The sequence below is a fragment of the Mixophyes fleayi genome, chromosome 6 (assembly GCF_038048845.1).
Source record: "Mixophyes fleayi isolate aMixFle1 chromosome 6, aMixFle1.hap1, whole genome shotgun sequence".
In the NCBI taxonomy this organism is placed as follows: Eukaryota; Metazoa; Chordata; class Amphibia; order Anura; family Limnodynastidae; genus Mixophyes; species Mixophyes fleayi.
This window is the reverse complement of record NC_134407.1, coordinates 198,081,051-198,103,433: the sequence shown is the minus strand read 5'-3', so window position 1 is coordinate 198,103,433 and position 22,383 is coordinate 198,081,051. Positions and strand designations below refer to the sequence as shown.

Sequence of the window (22,383 nt, the reverse complement as noted above, 5' to 3'; positions counted from 1 at the left end):
CACCGTGCTACCAAACACACTTTACATAACAGAAGCAGCTATCATAAGGCTCATAGAACAGTGTATTATATGTAGTGTAAGTATACTGTAATAATATCCCTTATGTCACCCTACAGGAAGCAGTATACATATCTGTATGTTACTATACATTATATCTCATCAGCCCTGAAGGTTAGACAGACACCAAACATATTTCTTTTTATTTTCTTCCCTCTCCCCCATCTTTTACTCCCTCCATCACTCTTTACCTTTCTCTCTTTCCTAATCTCCTCTCACTCCCTTCTCTCTCCAACCCTCTCTATCTCTTTCTCTCTTTTCTCCTTCCCTCTCACTCTCCATTTCTCTCATTCCTCCTCCCCTCTCTCACTCTCTCCCGTTCTCTCTTTTCTTTCACTCTCTCTAATTCCTTCTCCCCTCTCTCACTCTCTCCCGTTCTCTCTTTTCTTTCACTCTCTCTCATTCCTCCTCCCCTCTCTCACTCTCTCCCGTTCTCTCTTTTCTTTCACTCTCTCTCATTCCTCCTCCCCTCTCTCACTCTCTCCCGTTCTCTCTTTTCTTTCACTCTCTCATTCCTCCTCCCCTCTCTCACTCTCTCCCGTTCTCTCTTTTCTTTCACTCTCTCTCATTCCTCCTCCCCTCTCTCACTCTCTCCCGTTCTCTCTTTTCTTTCACTCTCTCATTCCTCCTCCCCTCTCTCACTCTCTCCCGTTCTCTCTTTTCTTTCACTCTCTCTCATTCCTCCTCCCCTCTCTCACTCTCTCCCGTTCTCTCTTTTCTTTCACTCTCTCTCATTCCTCCTCCCCTCTCTCACTCTCTCCCGTTCTCTCTTTTCTTTCACTCTCTCATTCCTCCTCCCCTCTCTCACTCTCTCCCGTTCTCTCTTTTCTTTCACTCTCTCTCATTCCTCCTCCCCTCTCTCACTCTCTCCCGTTCTCTCTTTTCTTTCACTCTCTCATTCATCCTCCCCTCTCTCACTCTCTCCCGTTCTCTCTTTTCTTTCACTATCTTTCATTCCTCCCCTCTCTCACTCTCTCCCGTTCTCTCTTTTCTTTCACTCTCTCTCATTCCTCCTCCCCTCTCTCACTCTCTCCCGTTCTCTCTTTTCTTTCACTCTCTCTCATTCCTCCTCCCCTTTCTTTCTCTATCTCACTCTCCCTTTCTCTTTTTCCTCCTTCCCTCTCACTCTCTCCATCTATCTCACGCTTTACCTTTCTCTCTTTCCTCCTCCCCTCTCTCACTCCCTCTATCTCACTCTCTTCTCTCACCATCCCTCCCTTTCTCTCCTCCACTCTCTCACTCTCTCCCGTTCTCTCTTTTCTTTCACTCTCTCTCATTCCTCCTCCCCTCTCTCACTCTCTCCCGTTCTCTCTTTTCTTTCACTCTCTCATTCCTCCTCCCCTCTCTCACTCTCTCCCGTTCTCTCTTTTCTTTCACTCTCTCTCATTCCTCCTCCCCTCTCTCACTCTCTCCCGTTCTCTCTTTTCTTTCACTCTCTCTCATTCCTCCTCCCCTCTCTCACTCTCCCGTTCTCTCTTTCACTCTCTCTCATTCCTCCTCCCCTCTCTCACTCTCTCCCGTTCTCTCTTTTCTTTCACTCTCTCTCATTCCTCCTCCCCTCTCTCACTCTCTCCCGTTCTCTCTTTTCTTTCACTCTCTCTCATTCCTCCTCCCCTCTCTTTCTCTATCTCACTCTCCCTTTTTCTTTTTTCTCCTTTACTCTCACTCTCTCCCTCTATCTCACTCTCTTCTCTCACCATCCCTCCCTTTCTCTCCTCCACTCTCTCACTCTCTCCCGTTCTCTCTTTTCTTTCACTCTCTCTCATTCCTCCTTCCCTCTCTTTCTCTCTCTCTCTCTCTCTCTCTCTCTCTCTCTCTCTATCTCACTCTCCCTTTTTCTTTTTCCTCCTTCACTCTCTCCGAGGGAGGGAATTCCACAAAGTGGGTGCAGCCCGAAAAAAGTCCTGTAACCGAGAGTGGGAGGATGTGATGAGAGTGGAGGAAAGATCTACCCTTTTTCACTGCCTGAAAATCAAGCCATGTCTCTACATCGCTGAAAATCTCAAACGTGGCTTTATAAGGAAATGTTCGTCCTCAGCAAGAGCCAGTTTCTTTTTTGTCAAAAAGAAAGATGGAACTCTGCGACCCTGCATCGATTATCACCAATGGAACGCCATCACCATTAAGAACCGGTACCCTCTTCCACTTGTCACAGAATTGTTCAATCTGATAAGTGGCTTTAAAGTCTTCTCCAAACTGGACCTCAGGGGAGCTTATAACCTAATCTGCATTCGTGAGGGTGATGAATGGAACACTGCCTTTAGGACTCGCGAGGGACATTTTGAGTATCTTGTTATGCCCTTCAGGCTTTGTAATGCCCCGACAGTCTTTCAGTCCTTCATCAACAAAGTCTACCAGGATCTTCTTTACAGCTCCTTGGTAGTATACCTCAACGATATTTTGATTTTTTTCTCCTGATCTCATCTCACCGCGCTCATGTTAAGAAAGTCCTTACCCGTCTCCGAACAAACCAATTGTTCTGCAAACTTGAAAATTGTGTGTTTGAAGTTTCTTGGATTCCATTCCTGGGATACATCGTCTCTGGCTTACAGATGGATCCTGAGAAGTTGCCTGCGATTGTTAACTGGCCTAGACCTTTAGAGTTGAAAGCAGTGCAATGCTTTATCGGCTTTGCCAACTGCTATAGGCAATTTATTAAGCAATTTTCCACTCTAATTGCTCCTATTACCGCCCTCACCCGAAGATCGGCTAATCTGAGGAATTGGACTTCTGAAGCTATATCTGCATTTGAGTCCTTAAAGTAAGCATTTTCTGCTGCTCCTGTTCTTGTCCAGCCAAACCAAGAGATGCCTTTCTTCCTCGCAGTGGACGCCTCGCCTATTTGTGTGGGAGCAGTGCTTTCACAGGAATCTCCTGCCGGTTCCTTGCGTCCCTGTGGATTCTTCTCCAGGAAGTTATCTCCGTCAGAACGCAATTATGATATAGGGGATAAGAAGTTACTTGCTAACAAATCCGCTTTGGAAGATTGGCGTCATCTCTTGGAGGGAGCCACCCTTTCAGTCACTGTATTTACTGACCACAAAAACCTCATTTACCTGCGAGATGCCCGCTGTCTGAACCCTCAGCAAGTCCGCTGATCTTCGTTCTTTAGCCGCTTTAATTTGAGACTTACTTATCGCTCTGGTGCCCAGAATTTTCATGCAGATGCTTTGTCTCGGTCCTTTGATAAATCTGACTTGCTTCCTCTCTCTGAGCCTTGACTAATACTTGAATGTTCCACCATTGTCGCCATCACTAGATCCTCTCCTAGGACTCCTCCAGCTGGTTGCACTTACCTCGATCCACATCTTCGCTTGAAGGCTCTTCGCTGGGCTCACTTCTCTAAATTTGCAGGTCATGCCGGCTTTAAGAAGACTGTTGCCTTATTATCCTGGTGTTATTGGTGGCCAACCCTTCGGTCTGATACGCGTGAATTTGTCGCTGCTTGTGCAGTTTGTACCCAAAGTAAATCTCCCAGAGATCCTCCAGCTGTTTTGCTTTCCCCTCTACCAATTCCGGAATGACCATGGGTCAGTCTCTCCATGGATTTCATCTCCGACCTTCTTCTCAGCAATGGTTTCAACACTATTTGGGTGGTAGTGGATAGGTTTTCTAAGATGGCTCACTTCGTCCCATTAAATGGTCTACCCTCTGCCCCTAAACTAGCACGAGTGTTTATCAAAGAGATCTTTCATCTCCATGGGTGCACGCAAGAGATAATATCTGACAGTGAATCCAATTTGTATCATGCTTCTGGAGAGCTTTTTGTAAAGATTTGGGAGTTGATTTGAAGTTTTCCTCAGGCTGTCATCATCAGACCAACGGTCAAACTGAGCGTGTAAATCAGGATCTTGAGTTATTTCTTTGTTGTTTTTCCTCCAACAACCAATCGGAATGGAGTAATTACTCCTATGGGCTGAGTTTGCCCATAATTATCATGTTCATAGTTCCTCTGGCTTTTCTCCTTTCTACACAGTATTTGCTTCTCATCCCATACTACCAGATTTTTCCTCCTCTCAGGCCCCTGCTGCTCGCTCTCTTGTTCACGACCTAGCTCATATTTGGACTTCTGCTAGGGAAAATTTATTGAGATCCTCTCAGCAGTATAAACGATCTGCAGATCACCAACGAAAATTGGTTCCTGTTCTTCAACCTGGTGATAAAGTATGGCTCTCTACTCAAAATCTCAGACTGCGGGTACCATCCATGAAGCTGGCTCTGCGATTTATTGGTCCCTTTCCTGTAACCCAAGTCATCAATTCCATTACTTATAGTAACCTCTAGTACTGATTTACTCGCATTCCCTCCCAGCCGTTCCCCATTCTATCTACGGACGGTGACGAGTATGAGATCAGTCACATCCTGGATGTTCTTCGCCTTTGCGGGCATTCCCAGTATCTTGTCCACTGGAAGGGGTATGGACCCAAAGAAAGTTCCTGGCTGAATGAAGAGGATCCTCACGTCCCCCGTCTATTGTCTGCTTTCTAAAGAAATTATCTTCAAAGATTTTCCTTCTCAGAGAGAGGGAGGGAGTACTGTCAGGCGCAGTTCCCGCACTGTCAGGAAGTGCCGGGGATGGGCGCCTTCCTGACCAGCTCGATTGCATTACATTGCCAACCGCCTGGGCATGCAGGGGCTCTTGGCGTCCTTGTTGCTAGGCAACAGGACGCTCTGCTCTGCTTCCCGTTGGCGTTCAACTGATTCTGACTGCCGATCCCACTGCCACCAATGAGAGATTATCTCTTTATTTAAAGGAGGCTCTGACTGCATTCTGGTGCCAGAGTATCAAGGTCCTCATTTGCTCCAACACTTCTAATGCATCCTGATCGTCTTTTGGCTTTGACCCGGCTTTCCTGACTCTGCCCCTGGAATCGCCTCCTGTCCAAACAAACCAAGCACTTTGGTAAAAAAAAGTGGCACTGCTTGTCGCTGGAGAGCTTGGTTTGTTAAACTGCACATGTCCTTTTCAGTATCTTACATAAGGGTGGGTGGGAGGACCCAAGGACAAATCCATCTTGCACCACTTTTATTTTCTGTCACTGCTGTAAAGCTGTGTTTCTTAGATGTGCTATGAACTGCCATGTGTTGTGTCGTTGCTCTGTCAATTAGCATCCAGTCAGCTCACTGCAGTCTTTGTCCCAAAGTGTATGAAAATAATATTGTGAACTGTGAGGTGGTCAAAATTGACTGGAAATAACTGGAAATTAGTGTTATTGAGGTTAATAATAATGAAGGAACAAAAAAAGAGCAACATTATGTGATTTTAGAATATTTTAGCTATTTTTTCTTAAAAAAATACAGATCCAAAACCAAAGCAGGCAAGGGCGGTTTTGCCAAAAACAAAACACAAAGTCAATCTAGATCCAAATCTAAAACACAGGGGATCAGTGAACATCTCTACTTCCTAGTGAAGTGGGCAGAATTAGAGTTTTAGGATTAGTCTTAGCCTTATTGGATTATTTGGAAATTGCATCATTTTGGCCCCACCCCGCAATGTAAAATGATGCATCTGGGTCATTACGTCACAGGGCCAAAAATTAGGGTAGGACCTCCCGGAGGGGCACTTGCAAAAGTAGGCAACTATGAGATAAAACTACTGAGAATTGGGCAGGACTCTTGTTTCCACCATGCATCGAAAGTCCACATTAATTCTATACACATCTGGAAACTGGGGCACCCACTGGCACTGGAAAGCTATGTACCCCTCACCATCTGTGCTTCCCCTCCACCCCCATAGAAGCGGGTGATTTCCTACACAACTACTTCCTTCACTTACTTTCAGATGTATTTCAATTATACTTGCCCACTCTCCCAAATTTCAGGTAGTTATTTGTAGCCCAGGAGAGCCGGCTCTTCTCCCAGATCCTGCACACTTCCTTGGAAGTGGGTGGCTCAAGCGCATCATTAATGCAATTCACGTAACTTTAGCCCCAACCACCAGGGCGCGTTGATGCAATTGAGGCATTTTGCTGCGGGCCTACATTACATTATTTGTGGCACCATGACCCACTGCTCTTGCCACTTGACTTTGGTTATTTAAGTTGGCAAGTATGATTATTAGCCCGCCCCCCACGCATGTACAGCGGGAGAGGCGATCTGTCAGCTCTGGTCTCACTGTAGAGGAGGGATGCACAACATTATTGGTCCAAGAGCCTCATTAAGAGAGATAGTCAGGACCGGATTAAGGGAATGGAGGCCCCTGGGACCCACCTCCCTCTCCGGCGTGCTGTACGCTCTTTACTGAGGAGATCTCGTGAGAGTGAGACTCCCGAGATCTCCTCAGTAAGGAGACTACAGCGCGCCGGAGAAGGACCGCAGTGAAAGTGCTCAGCAGCACTGATCGCGCCGGGGGCGCCCCCGACCGATCAATACTGCTGCTGAGCACTTTCAAGGGCCCCCTGGATGCCATAGGCCCCTGGGCTGTAGCCCAGTTAGCTCTATGGTTAATCCGGCCCTGTCTGTATATCACACTTGAGAAACTGTGTAGAAACAGAAGATCTGCAAAGAAGATTGGATGAATTAAAATATAATTTCTAAATTTCTTTTGATATGATTTTTTTATATGGATCCAATTAGAGATATATGCAGCGCTTGAAATTTTTCTTTCTTTGTTTCTTATTGTTATACATGAGGTTTGTTCACCAAAAACAAAACACGAAGATGTTTTTATAACTAAAACTAAAACACTGAGGTTTGTGTAATCTATATAAAGTATAGAAAGCATCTAGTTATTGATAAACAATAAAGTATGCACTTATTGATTAAACCAAAAGTTCCCAGCACACATTAATTATACTATGAGTACCCCACACACTGTTCATATAATCAGCAACCCACCCCCACCCACACATTAATTATACCAGAACTGCACATTGATTTTATCAGCAATGTAATCCCATTTAGAGTATACCAGCAATGCTGTCACACAATAAGACTCTCCTCTGGTCTACAAACTTTCAAGCGTTCTCTGAAAACCCACCTCTTCAGACAAGCTTATAATATTCCTCAACCACCCTCTTAACCTTACTACAATACCCTATTACCACCCGTTACACAATTTCACACAAGACAACTACCCCTTGACCAACATTGTTGTGTGACAAGATCATTTAGCTTATGAGTCACTTTTACCTTTGCAGTTTGGCTGGACCGAAATGCAAAATGTAGACTTAACCTCATGTATCAAACTCCCATTGTCCCATAGATTGTAAGCTTGCGAGCAGGACCTTCTCACCTCTGTCTGTTTACCCAGTTTGTTTATTAGTTTACTATGTTTGTCCCCAATTGTAAAGCGCTATGGAATATGTTGGCGCTATATAAATAAATGATGATGATGATATTGGTTATAGCAGCAGTGTCTGCACACATTGATTAGAGTAATGTCCCCATACTTTGATTATACCATAAGTGAGAGCAGACATTCATTATACCAGAATTGCCTGAACATATGGACTATTTCAGCAATGAAATCACACATTGATTATACCAGCAATACAATCACATATTGATTATATCAGCAGTACCCCTACATATGGATTTTACCAGCAGTGTCTGCAGACATTGATTATATAGTTTTCCACACATTGATTATAGTAATGTCCCCATACCTTGATTATACCATCAGTGCAATCAAACATTCATTATACCAACAGTGCCTGAACATTTTGTGCCCAATTCACGTTCGGACGTACGCCCATTCGCGTAGCGTATCTTGCCTGAATAGCTCTGCACACGATCAGAAAGGAACATTGCGTCAGTGAACGCAATTGCATGCAATTCATGGCTGAACACAAATGACATTCACGACAGCCTATGACTTCTTAACTACGTAAACTTTACATATTTTACATGTTTTAGTAGGTTAAGTTTTATTGCAAGTCTTTGAAATGAGTACTACAGAAAATGAAAAATATCCACCTTGCTTAAGACTGTGTAATTCAGTCCAAATGCATTGGAAAAGCAGAGCTGAGGCCTTTTCGTTTTTGAACAGATTCAATAACATCTATAGATTGGCAGTATCTTCCAATGTATTTAGCACCCAGGGGCAAATTTAGGATGTGATACACTGCGTTTGTTCAGTCCTCTTTTCCGGTAGGAGTATCTGCACATATCAGTTTTATATATTTTATTGTTTAATGAAATGTGAGTGTAATTATTGCATTATTACAAAAAATTTTGAAGATTTTTCAAAACCGTTCTATGCTAGATGCTTCTTATTTGTTTTACATTCTATATGATTGCTGCATTATGGGAGACTAAGGGTGATCTCACCCTTAAGGAAGGAGAACATTAAAGAAAATTGCAAAAGATAAAACATACTTGCCGACTTTCTTCAGCTCCCTTCCGGGAGCCAGCCAGTGGAGGGGGGCGGGACGGACAAAATCGCGTCATTTTGGCCCCGCCCCCTGTGACGGCATGACGCAAACGCGTCATTTGACAGCGGGGGGTGGGGCCAAATGCCGTGATTCACCGGGAATCGCGGCGTTTGGGATCTAATTCTGCCCACTTCACTAGGAAGTGGGGCACTTCCTAGTGAAGTGGGCAGAAATCGGGAGATTTCCACACTCGCCCGGGAGACTCTCGCAAAATGCGGGAGTCTCCTGGACATTCCGGGAGAGTTGGCAGGTATGAGATAAAAAGCATTACAGAGAAGCTGCAGAAAATTTCTAGTAAGTTTTCCTACAGTAGGGGACAGCACGTGTGGAAAGCGGTTTCATAAACACTATTAAACAGATTATCATCCTAAAGGCAAAAGTTAAAGAAAGCTTCTAGTAAGTTTTCCAACACTAGGGGGACAAAGTTTGATCTTTATTGAGCCCCTTTCAACAAAGAAAGGCAGGGATTTTTGATTAGTATTTGTACAAAAAGTGTTGCACTATTATTGTATTTTTTTTTATTTTTATTTATGTATCACAGTCATTTACAGTCTATTTTCTAATGACCACCACAAAACTGTCAATATTTTCACCAATATTGGCCAAAGGCTGCAGCGAGCTGGCTGGCTAAAAATAGTGACACAGCAAAGGCACAAACACATGGCAGCTTAAAAAACATTTACAATATCTATGAAACATAATTTAAAAAGAAGATATCCCAAAGTGAGCCCACCCCAGAAGTGAAAAGGATTGAGAAAGTAAGTGGTCAGGAATGCCACTTTTGTGGCTGAAGTGTTTGATTTGTTTGGGCCCCCACAAAAGAAAATACTTTGATTGTTGCTTGTTGAACTGTAGAATATCTTCATCATCATCATCAGCTATTTATAAAGCGCCACTAATTTAGCAGCGCTGTACAGAGAATTGACTCACATCAGTCCCTGCCACATAGGAGCTTACAGTCTAAATTCCCTAACACACAGCCAATTAACCTACTTGTATGTTTTTTGTTTTTGGAGTGTAGGAGAACACCGGAGCACAAACATGGGAAGAACATACAAACTGCACCGATAAGACCATGGTCGTGTCGAAGTCAGCAAATTGTATAAAGTCATTTCAATTAACATCAAGAAAACTTGGTTGTCTTTGTCTGAAAATATGCGTAGAGCACGCTAAGCGCGGAAGGGCGTACCCAGCCGCAACACGTGGCAATAACAGTTTTTACACCTTTATGTACATTCGCACAAACACACACTTTTGTAAATAGTACACATTAATTGTAGTTGCAACACAGTTATTTGTGTCGAAATATAGTAGTGTTTATGTGTAATATAAGTTATATGCATATTAGTAAAACATATGGTACAGGTCAAGGAAATGTGTCATGTCTGGTATCATTTTAATTCCCTATTCATCAGCAGCTGTCCGGTTCATTCGGCGAAGAGATTGCACATTGCATACTCTAGTTATTGATGTTAGGGAATAAACCTTTAATATGATGCTGACTATAAAATGCTAATGGACTAGTTGTAACTGGAGTCTTGGCGGGAAGATCGGAGCACATCTCCTGGAGAGATGACCCCCACCTTTGGATTCTTTAGTTTGAACTAGCCTATGATCTGCAACCTCCTGGACCTTCCTGAAACCTGGACCAATAGAAGCAAGCCACACCATCTGCATTGTTTTACTGTATTTCTGTCTGCATATAAGCAGGAGCTTTTCATCTAGTGGACAGTCATCTTGACCACAGACTTCAGACCTGAATGACTGTTCACTGGATCCAGGGCGCCTGCGATAAGTAACGTCTGTACTTATTATTATTTCGCTTGAATTATTTTGCTACTTTTTGAGAATAAATATTTGTGTGTTGGAAACACAAATCGAGATTGGACAATTTTTATTGGATAGCGACAAAACGTGCATAACAGTCGGGAACTTAACTCATGACCCCAGTGTTGTGAGGCAGAAGTGCTAACCACTCAGCCACTATGCAGCCCTTATAGAATAGAATATAATTGAATAGATATGGATTTTAACACTTTATTAATAGGCTTTAGGCTAACAAAGGTCACCTTCCTTAATGTTAACAATGTCATCACCCCCATCCTCCTCATCACTGATGTCAATATTATCATCACTGGAATCCAATGTTAGAGATTCTGTTTGTAATTGGCAAGAACAATGGTTTTCCTCATAGAATTTGTAGCTAATTTTGATGAACAACAGTTTTTCTACATTTTTGGGAAGTAGCTACCTACGACAATCGCTCACAATGTTCCTGGCTGTGCTAAACACTCAGAGAACACACTGGAGGGTGGACAGATTAAGTAGACCATAGCTAGTTTCTACAAGGGGCTACAAATTGCTTTTTTATCCATACAGAATTCTACGGGACTGTCTGAGATGCTAATTTGCACACTATCATTAAAGTAAACTTCCACCATTCTACTATTACAATATGTATCAAAATAAGACATGGTAGAAGAATCAATATATTTTGAATTTTTTTTTTTAAGTCTGACCAGATTCATAAAAACCTTTCACATTGGGGTGCTGTACTGACTCACCATCAGTTTGACTCTTGTAAAAGGTACGTTTTACAAGTTTGCCAATCTCGAGCGCACGCAGCAGCTGATTTCAGCTCTGGGCATCTCTCAGTTACTAGTTTTTCAGCCATATCTCTTGCACCAGCTACAGGTCTAGTCTAAGTGCTGATCACTAGTGATGAGGGCTAAGTATGTATGCTAGGATATGTGTCTCCAATCAGGAGCAACTGTAAAAATGTATTTTATGTACAGTAGTCGTTCATAACATATAATAAATGTATTTCATGGGGGAAAAACACTTTTTTAAAATTTTTTAATGTTTTATCATTAATGCCTTTATTATTAACAAGTGACATTAGTAGAACCATTTTTTTTTTTTAATTCCCGTGTCATTATTTTGTGATTTTATATTCCACATATGTATTGGATGTATCCTGCAGTGTCTAGTAGAGCAGAGCAGAGCCGACCTAGACATGAATTCAGCACCACACGTATCTTCCCATCCGCTCCTTGTTGAATTCAGGTGAATATATACCCGATGTACCTGTGTTTTTAAACAAACGCACATTGCACTCGGTATGTGTGCCTTAATGAATCAGGCCCAGTGTTGGATGCTTGAGGGAAAGTGCACATCAGTGGAGAAAATTACAACTTACCAGCTTGCATCATACTTGACCATACAAAACAGATATACAGTCATTTTATCATTTTTATATCAGACATTCAAACAAACGTAAAGTGTTGACAGTAAAGGAAAAAAAAGTGATAGCTCATATTACTCCCTCAGGATGCTGATCCTCGGGTGGATCATGTTGTGTCCCTACTATGGTGGAGGGGTGGAGTATACCTGTGTAAAGTGCAGTCTGCTCACATCATGCGCTGTGCTCGGCAGGTGCCTGTGGATGTGTACCCTGTGCAGTTCAGGTCCCTGGAGGTGTCTGTAAGCAGCTGATCCTGCGAGAGTCTAGTGTGACAGCTGGTGTAAGCTCTGTCATGCTATAAGTAAAAAACGTAGGTGTTAACTGTGTTGTGACGGAAGCCTAATCAGTCTGGGGGGGTTGACGTTCAGTATGGGGATGTTTCTTTACGCCACTTGGGGAGGGCTCTTTTGAAGAGAGTTTCAAAAAAAAGCTAGAAGGGGGTCCTGTCTGTTTCCTTTGTACTGGGCACCACAATTTCTGTTGGCAGCCCTGCTGCTGGTATAGTCAATGTGTGATTCCATATTTAATTTGTCACTACATTGCTGCTATAATCAATGTTTAAAGGCAAGACGTAACCAGTATATGTGGATGTGGGGGGCTTACCTGTGGGGAGAGTATTCGATGGCTCCTTCCGTTCCCGTGGCGCTGCTCCCTGTTTGGCCAGGGCGGTGAGCCAATCAGGCCTCACCTCTCTGCCGTTTGAATGTTTGCAGCCACGGTGAGCCAATCAGGGCCCGCCACGTCCCCGCGCAGCATCACATCGATGCTGCATGAAGTTGGCTCGCCGTCAGCTATCTAAGCCGGCGCGTGCACTGCCAATTTCAGTTCCTCGGTGGAGAGAGACTGAAGAGGACGTCAGGCAAGAGGCGGCGCGGTCAAGTAGAGAAGAGAAGAAGATGCCGAACAAGGCGACGGGGTGATCAAGAGCAGAAGATAGAAGACGGCACGAAAGAGGCACCGGAGCAGAGAGCCTTTGTCAGGGCTAGGAGCTACTCTGCGACCTGAAGACCCTCTTCTGGGCACCATCTCTCCTGGGCCCCCGCCCGCACTCCTCACTCCCAGAGAAGGGTATAAGGCCCTGCTGCAATTCGGGCACTAGACCCGTGGCACCAGTAGTGGGTATAAGGTCCTGCCGCTGTTAGGCTATAGGCAGGGTATGTTTGGCATTAGGCCCCATAGTTAGCCAGGTAATAGATAGTTGTTTGGACACAAGCTCCAGTAGGTAGTTGTTTGGGCGCAAAGCCTTATAGGTAGCTTGGGCACAAAGCCCAATAGTTAGTTGGGCACAAGGCCCAAACTTGTAGAGAGGCACTTGCCTCTGAGTTAGTGGGGCACAAGGCTCCTTATAGGGTAGCAGGGCAGCAGCCCTGTAGTTGTTAGAAGGACATTAGGTCCTTGTGGTTAGAGGGACTCTAGGTCCTGGTTGCTAGCAGGGCAGTAGGCCCTTATATTTGATAGCAGGAGATAGGCCTTGGTTTAGTAGGACGCTAGGTCCTCATCCTCCTTGACCTCTCTGCAGCCTTTGACACCGTTGACCACCCCCTCCTCCTTCACACCCTCCAGTCTTTCGGCCTCTCCGGCCCAGTCCTGTCCTGGTTCACCTCTTACTTTACTCACCGTTCCTTCTCTGTCACCAACTCTGGGTCTCTCTCCCCCCCATCCACCCTTCCAGTCGGGGTCCCTCGGGGCTCTGTTCTGGGACCCTTACTCTTCTCTCTATACAACTCCTCCCTGGGTGAACTCATCAGCTCCTTCGGCTTCAGCTACCACCTTTACGCTGACGACACTCAACTTTACCTCTCCTCTCCTGATCTCTCTCCCTCCCTCCTCTCTAGGGTGTCCGCCTGCCTCTCTGCCATCTCCTCCTGGATGTCCTCTCGATTCCTTAAACTTAACCTTGCCAAAACTGAGCTCATAGTTTTTCCTCCCTCTCATACCCCATCCCCTTCTGACCTCTCCATCACTGTCGACAACACCTCTATCTCCCCTGTCCGCCAACTTCGCTGCCTTGGTGTCATCCTCGACTCCTCTCTCTCCTTTGGCCCCCACATCCTCTCTATTGCTAAATCCTGCCGCTTCCAGCTGCGCAACATCGCTCGCATCCGGCCCTTCCTCTCCCAAGATGCCACCAAATGCCTTATCCACTCTCTGATCATCTCCCGCCTGGACTACTGCAACCTCCTCCTCACTGGCCTCCCCCACTCTCATCTCGATCCCCTTCGATCCGTCCTTAACGCTGCAGCTAGGCTTATTTTCCTCTCTCGCCGCTCCTCTTTTGTCTCCCCCCTCTACCTAGCCCTTCACTGGCTCCCATTCCCCTTCAGAATCCTCTTTAAGCTCCTCACACTCACCTACAAGGCCCTCGCCAACTCCACTGCGCCCTACATCTCCACCCTCCTCACTATTCATGCTCCATCCCGCCCTCTCCGTTCTGCCTCTGACCGTCGCCTCTCTTCCCCCCTTATAACCTCCTCCCACGCACGTATCCAAGACTTCGCCCGCGCTGCCCCCCTCCACTGGAACAAGCTCCCTCCCTCCATCAGAACTTCCCCTAATCTGTCCAGTTTCAAACGGGCCCTAAAAACCCATCTTTTTCTTAAAGCATTTCTGTCTCCCACTTAACTTCCTACCTTATCTTCTGCCTCCGTCCCCCTACTCTCCCTCTCTCCCCTGCGTCTCTCTGTCTGTCCACCCCTCCCCTTAGATTGTACGCTCCTCTGAGCAGGGCCATCTCTCCTCCTGTTTCCACCACTTCTAACTCTGCTCTCCAGCTACTTAGCCCTCCTCCTCGAGGGTCCTCCACTCCACGTCCACTCTCGCTCCCTCCTCCCCCCTGGGGGTCTCCCTGTCTTCCGCGCCCTCCTTCTTGGGCCCCGTCGTTTGCGGATCCTCCCTCCCCCTTCCCCACCCTCTCTAGCTGTGCATTGAGCTTACTGAGTTGCTGTGTTTACTGTACTGTGCTGTCTCCCATTGTATTGTAATTTTGTTTGTCTCTGTACGGCGCTGCGGATGCCTTGTGGCGCCTTATAAATAAATATTATTAATAATAATAATAATAAAAGTTGTGGAGGATACAGTAGAGGGCGCTGGAGAGAGTAGCATAGCAGCAATAGGGGAATGTTCTAGATATTTCTGACTAATAATAAACCAGAAGACTTGAAAGCTGACATATGTCTATCCCATGTGTGCTCTCTACAACTTTCTATAACAGTTACTTGACCCTTCAGATGCTAATTGGAAACCTGTAACACTAGCATCCTGCAGTGGCCATTGTCCTATCATAAATGCATTCTTACACTCAGCTAGACTGGGTGTCACTCCCACAACAGCCTCTGTGTGATAAAGCTTTATGACACAACAAATGCTGTTGGACATAGTGTGGTCATTTTTCAGTCCTTGGTTTCATATAGGAAGCTAATTCATACCTGCATAAGTCTCTGTATCTATTTTTAAGTAGTGTACATAGGCCCATGATATATGTCGAGTTCAGAGCCAGATTTAGACCTCATGGGGCCCTAGGCAAGATACTGGTTTGGGGCCCCCTCCCTGAAAAAATCCATAGCACTATAGTTTTTAGCATAACATATACCCCTATTCAGGGGCTGGCTGGCAGACTTTAGCCCAGGGGGCAAGCACATAGCACTGGCCCATAAATAGCGGCCCATTTTTAAAGGTTGGTCTCACCGCCGACCCTGGGAGGGCCCTCTGGTGACCGCTGGGCCCTAGGCAATTGCCTAGGTTGCCTAGCGGTAAATCCGGCCCTGGTCGAGTTTAGATATCAGCTTACTAACGAAGCCATGGAAATATAGCATTGTCCCAAATAATAAATATTTCCTATTTGTGTCTAGTATGCATCTGTGTGTAAATTTATGATGTTGGTATGTTTCTGAGGAAATTCATATTTTACAGATTTCTTCACTATAAACAGTCTTGCATACAAATGAAGCAACTTAGGTCGTTAATCCAATTAGCTACTCAGAGGTCTTACTTGAGTGAATTCATTTGAAGCTGGGATGTTGGCAAAAAGGAATGTGTTCAAAAAACATGAAAAATTGTTAACTATTGTCATTTCCTTGGGAGTAAATTGGATATTGAAGATTTGTCCAATTTTCCAACCTCTGCCAGGTACAGTTATGGAAAAATAAGTGCATTTTCTGTTTCTGTTTTTATACCTTTTTATTTCAAGGAAACATGTTTGCATTTTAATACTTTATGTCATACTATTACTATTCTGTTTTTGTTAACCTTAAGCATTTTGACTGTTTTTTCATATTAAATTACATTTAAAAATGTTCTCCTTTTGTTTTCTTAGATAATTCACGCATTACATAGTTTGGTTGGCAAATTTATAAAGCTTGTTAAAGCTGGTGCATTTAAAGATCAGCAACGCTGCTTCTTTAATTTCTAATCAATATATTGTGAATGTAAGCTCATTAAAATATTTTAAACATGCAGGGGCTGGTGCAGATTTGTTGGCGTACACATATCGAATTGCATCCACCTTCGCTTTGGCAGCATATGCGCCTGATGTGCAGTCAATTTTGACCACCTCACAGATCACATTATTATTTTCATACACTTTCGGTCAAATACTGCAGCGACCTGGCTGGATGCTAAGACAGAGCAATGACTCAAACACACGGCAGTTCCTAGCACATCTAGGACACATTCTCACACAGCAGTGGCAGAAAAGAAAAGTGGTGCAAGATGGAATTGTCCTTGGGCCCTCCCACCCACCATTATGTTGGATCTTAAAAAGGACATGGACACTTTAACAAACCAAGCACTTCAGCCACAAAAGTTCCACTCCTTGTGGCTGAAGTGCTTGGTTTGTTTGGGTCCCCACAAAACAAGGTAACAATGGCCATAAACCACCTAAGGTAACAGTGCTGTTAATGAACTCTACTGTGGCAAGATGTTGTTGTCATCATCCTCAGCCTCAACATCCTCATTAGCGCGCTCGTCGGCTACACAAATATCCCCCTCATCCTGTTCCAATTCCAAAGTGGCACCCTCAATTGGTGTATCACCGGCTACACTTGGGCTGTTTAGCTAGTTTGGGCTGTTGGGAGGGGCTGTGAGAAGTAGGGTGTTAATCGAAAATATTACCACAAATGTTTGCTAGGTATGGATTTAGGCCAAATATGTGTCTGATAATAGTGTTATTTATATCACAGGTGGCAGGTTATGAAGTAGATTGGAAGGGAGGGCAGAGGGAGAATGTGGGTCGATCTGTGCCTGGACCAGCATTGTCCCAAACTGTGGCATAGATAAGGTGGGGTCTGAGACAAAAGAGATTTAGGGGTAGGGGGTTTTGCCTCAGTTATCTCCAAACAGGAAACTTGCATAGTGAGAGGGTGACCCCCAGCCTTAACCCTTTGCAATTTGTTCACTAGCACTGGGATGCACTATCCCTAGAATTGTGTGGTAGGGATAATGCACCCCAGTGCCAAGAAAACTAACAAAGCATGAGGAAGGGCAGGGGTAGTGCCAGAACTGCTAGATTCCCCACATGAATGTGTCTAGGGGGAGGAAGGTGCTTCCTCAACTAGCCCCCAAGAGGAGGCTCAAGTACTGAAAAATATATTATAGGTAATACAGTTCTGCCTTTGTGTTCTTAATATATTCAGGTGCGAGTTAGCTTGGTCAATTTATAAATGCTACATAACTGAAATACAGATTGACTTATGAACTGGTTAAATTAAGTTTGATTGTAGTAGGATATAGTTGGACAGCTAAAAACAATGATATGATGCATGCTTAAACAGTACTTAACTTGCTATTACAAGAAAAAAAATATCTTTGTGGGATTGTTGGTTTAGCATACTGGGTGCAAAATAATGAATTTATAGTGTATTCATTCATAGTGCCTAGGGCAGTGTCAACTCTCAGTGTGGATTTAGTCACAAAAAGTAATTTAATTTTCTCCTATGGCTCCTCCTCCAGCATACCAGTGCACATCTGAGAGCCCCAGGCAGTGTTAAATACCTGCCTGTCCCCACCCTGTTCAGAAATATTGAAACATTTAGAATCCAGCAGCAGCCTCGGAGACATCCAGCTCACATCATACCAGGTAATGTGACATTACCAGCATACTTTCTGATGCTCAGAGATGTCCAGCTCACACATCATGCCAAGTAATGTGACATTACCAGCATATACTCTAATATTCTGAGACGTCCTGCTCATACATCATACCAGCTAATGTGACATTACCAGCATACATTCTGCTGCTCAGAGATGTCCAGCTCACACATCATACTGAGCAATGTGATATTACAGCATATACTCTATTGCTCAGAGATGTCCAGCTCACACATCATACCAGGTAATGTGATATTACAGCATATACTCTAATGCTCAGAGATGTCCAGCTTACACATCATACCAGGTAATGCGATATTACAGCATATACTCTAATGCTCAGAGATGTCCAGCTTACACATCATACCAAGTAATATGTCATTATCAGCATACATTCTGCTGTTCAGAGATGTCCAGCTCACACATCATACTGAGCAATGTGATATTACAGCATATACTCTATTGCTCAGAGATGTCCAGCTCACACATCATGCCAAGTAATGTGATATTACAGCATATACTCTAATGCTCAGAGATGTCCAGCTTACACATCATACCAGGTAATGTGATATTACAGCATATACTCTAATGCTCAGAGATGTCCAGCTTACACATCATACCAGGTAATGTGATATTACAGCATATACTCTAATGCTCAGAGATGTCCAGCTTACACATCATACCAAGTAATATGTCATTATCAGCATACATTCTGCTGTTCAGAGATGTCCAGCTCACACATCATACTGAGCAATGTGATATTACAGCATATACTCTAATGCTCAGAGATGTCCAGCTCACACATCATGCCAAGTAATGTGACATTACCAGCATATACTCTAATATTCTGAGACATCCAGCTCATACATCATACTAGGTAATGTGACATTACAGCATATACTCTAATGCTCAGAGATGTCCAACTCACACATCATACCACGTAATGTGATATTATAGCTTATACTTTAATGCTCAGAGATGTCCGGCTCACACATCATACCAGGTAATTTGACATTACAATGCTTAATGCTCAGGACATCCAGCTCACACATCATACCAGGTAATGTGACATTACAAGAAATATAATTCATAGGGGCATATTCAATTGTCGGCGGGATCGCCGAAAATCCTGCCGCGGAAAAACTAATAAATGTAATACGGTAATTTGTAGCTGGATTTCAGCTCGCGGCTCAGGGAGCCGCGAGCTGAAATCCAGCGAGTAAATTACCGGATTACCGTATTACATGTTTTTCTGCGCACGATTACCGTAATATCGGTAATCGTGCACGGACCACGGGATTTTCGGCAATCCCGCGGACAATTGAATATGCCCCATAGATTCTAAACTTGCGAGCAGGGCCTTCTCACCTCTTTGTCTGTTTTACCCAGTTTGTTTATTAGTTTACTGTGTTTGTCCCCAATTGTAAAGCGCTACGGAATATGTTGGCGCTACATAAATAAATGATGATGATGATGATAATTACCCAGGGATGTTCAGCTCACACATCATAATACGTTATGTGAAGGTTACCACAGATACATTCTCAACATTAACAATTCACATGATATTTACACCCACCTCCCCATATAGCTATTGACATGCTAGTTGGAATGACAACCTGTGATAAACCTTAGACATAATTTTTTGTTCACAAAATGTTTTATCTATTGTTTTCATTTCCACCACATAATCTGGGGGCTGTACCAAGCATCTTTTATTGTTTGACTTGTATAAAGTAAGCCAAACCCCCCCCCCCCTTTGTCTAATGATACGCCCTCAACCTAGTGTATTTTTTATAATGTATACAATCAAGTATATTTTATATCAATGACATGATTTGCAACTGACAGGAAGTACAGCAATAGACAGTGTTAGAAAAACTTAAGGCTAGTGAAAACTAGATGCTCTCCTAACCGTAGATTTATTAACATATAGCATACCTGCCTACACCACCAGAATGTCTGGGAGACTCTCAAATTACTTGTAGTTGTCCCGGACCGCCATGAAAGCAAGTCCTTATTCCAGATCCTGCCCAGTTCACTAGAAAGGCACAAATAGTGTAATTTTGGCCACACCTCCTGCATTTCACCTTTGGGGGCAGGGCCAAAATTATGCAATTTGCTTCACCATGCAACAGTGAGCCAAATTGGTGATAGTGCTATCATATGTCCCCACTACTTTGTCTGCCCTCAGCTGCATACAGTATATCTCTGTATTACAGAGAAGTAAACTAGTGTTGACAGAGCTCCAAGTTATACAGCTCTGGCTCTAATTACATACCTACCGTCTGTCCCTATGTAGATGGGACTGTCCCAATTTGAGCGCCTGTCCTGTTATTCCAAACATAGGCACATTTGTCCCGACTGTCGGAATGATGGGAGGTATGACTTGATCACCTCTGCTCTGCATGGAGCTGCCATGCTGCAGGTGAGAATTTGAGTGATGGGGAGGGGGTTCACAAGCATAAGGCGAATATATACAGATCATACTGGCCGCATGTGGTGGCCCATCGCCCCTTATACAGGTGATTCGATTTTTTTGTCCACTACCAGTATTTTGTATGGAATTGTTTAATCAATGACACTTTTAAATAAATGTTACTCTAACTTAAGCTAGTTATAAGAAGTTAGTTAGTTAGCAAGAAAGAGGTGCAATTACAGATGACTAGCTCCAGATCCAAACTGTGAAGCCAGGGCTTCATTTTGATTGCAGCTCTGCTCCAGATCCAGTATGTCGGTTCCAGCTCAACTTCACAGTTGGAGCATAGTTACAGAAACAAACCTGATAAGAACTGAGGTTTTGGAACTGGCTCCTCGCTCCGAAGCCATCCACAAGATGGCCGACAGTGGAGTGCATGAAGGAGGAAAGGGGACAGCGGAGTGCATGAAGGAGGAGAGGGAACAGTGGACTGCATGGAGGAGGAGAGGGAACAGTGGACTGCATGGAGGAGTAGAGGGAACAGTGGAGTGCATGAAGGAGGAGAGGGAACAGTGGAGTGCATGAAGGAGGAGAGGGAACAGTGGACTGCATGGAGGAGGAGAGGGAACAGTGGAGTGCATGAAGGAGGAGAGGGAACAGAGGAGTGCATGGAGGAGGAGAGGGAACAGTGGAGTGCATGAAGGAGGAGAGGGAACAGTGGAGTGCATGAAGGAGGAGAGGGAACAGTGGAGTGCATGAAGGAGGAGAGGGAACAGTGGACTGCATGGAGGAGGAGAGGGAACAGTGGAGTGCATGGAGGAGAGGGAACAGTGGAGTGCATGGAGGAGGAGAGGGAACAGTGGAGTGCATGAAGGAGGAGAGGGAACAGAGGAGTGCATGGAGGAGGAGAGGGAACAGTGGACTGCATGGAGGAGAGGGAACAGCGGAGTGCATGGAGGAGGAGAGGGAACAGTGGAGTGCATGGAGGAGGAGAGGGAACAGTGGACTGCATGGAGGAGAGGGAACAGCGGAGTGCATGAAGGAGGAGAGGGAACAGTGGAGTGCATGAAGGAGAGGGAACAGTGGAGTGCATGGAGGAGGAGAGGGAACAGTGGAGTGCATGAAGGAGGAGAGGGAACAGAGGAGTGCATGGAGGAGGAGAGGGAACAGTGGACTGCATGGAGGAGAGGGAACAGCGGAGTGCATGGAGGAGGAGAGGGAACAGTGGACTGCATGGAGGAGGAGAGGGAACAGTGGAGTGCATGGAGGAGGAGAGGAAACAGTGGACTGCATGGAGGAGGAGAGGGAACAGTGGAGTGCATGAAGGAGGAGAGGGAACAGTGGAGTGCATGAAGGAGGAGAGGGAACAGCAGAGTGCATGAAGGAGGAGAGAGAACAGCGGAGTGCATGAAGGAGGAGAGAGAACAGTGGAGTGCCTGGAGGAGGAGAGGGAACAGTGGACTGCATGGAGGAGGAGAGGGAACAGTGGAGTGCATGGAGGAGGAGAGGGAACAGTGGAGTGCATGGAGGAGGAGAGGGAACAGTGGAGTGCATGGAGGAGGAGAGGGAACACTGGAGTGCATGGAGGAGGAGAGGGAACAGTGGAGTGCATGGAGGAGGAGAGGGAACAGTGGAGTGCATGAAGGAGGAGAGGAAACAGTGGAGTGCATGAAGGAGAGGGAACAGTGGAGTGCATGAAGGAGGAGAGGGAACAGTGGAGTGCATGAAGGAGGAGAGGGAACAGTGGACTGCATGGAGGAGGAGAGGGAACAGTGGAGTGCATGAAGGAGGAGAGGGAACAGTGGAGTGCATGGAGGAGAGGGAACAGTGGAGTGCATGAAGGAGGAGAGGGAACAGTGGACTGCATGGAGGAGGAGAGGGAACAGTGGAGTGCATGAAGGAGGAGAGGGAACAGTGGAGTGCATGGAGGAGGAGAGGGGACAGTGGAGTGCATGAAGGAGGAGAGGGAACAGTGGAGTGCATGAAGGAGGAGAGGGAACAGTGGAGTGCATGAAGGAGGAGAGGGAACAGTCGATTGCATGGAGGAGAGGGAACAGTGGAGTGCATGGAGGAGAGGGAACAGTGGAGTGCATGAAGGAGGAGAGGGAACAGTGGAGTGCATGAAGGAGGAGAGGGAACAGTGGAGTGCATGGAGGAGGAGAGGGAACAGTGGAGTGCATGAAGGAGGAGAGGGAACAGTGGAG

General features: G+C 45.1%; 1 protein-coding gene across 5 annotated transcripts in view; it reads left to right on the top strand.

Moving 5' to 3' along the window:
• The first annotated feature begins 5 nt into the window (after positions 1 to 5).
• LOC142095140 (actin-related protein 2/3 complex subunit 1A-A-like) overlaps positions 6 to 22,383 on the top strand; it is a 41,671-nt gene continuing 19,293 nt past the window's right edge. The window contains exons 1-2 of one of the 5 annotated variants that reach the window (XM_075177956.1): positions 6 to 71; positions 11,416 to 11,498. In XM_075177956.1, coding sequence (XP_075034057.1) covers positions 11,449 to 11,498 — 50 coding nt within the window. In that variant the 5' untranslated portion in view covers positions 6 to 71; positions 11,416 to 11,448. Of the gene's footprint in view, positions 72 to 11,415; positions 11,499 to 15,608; positions 15,802 to 17,637; positions 17,750 to 20,109; positions 20,189 to 22,383 lie in introns of those variants that run through there. The other 4 variants (XM_075177951.1, XM_075177952.1, XM_075177955.1 and 1 more) reach the window with 4 other exon arrangements.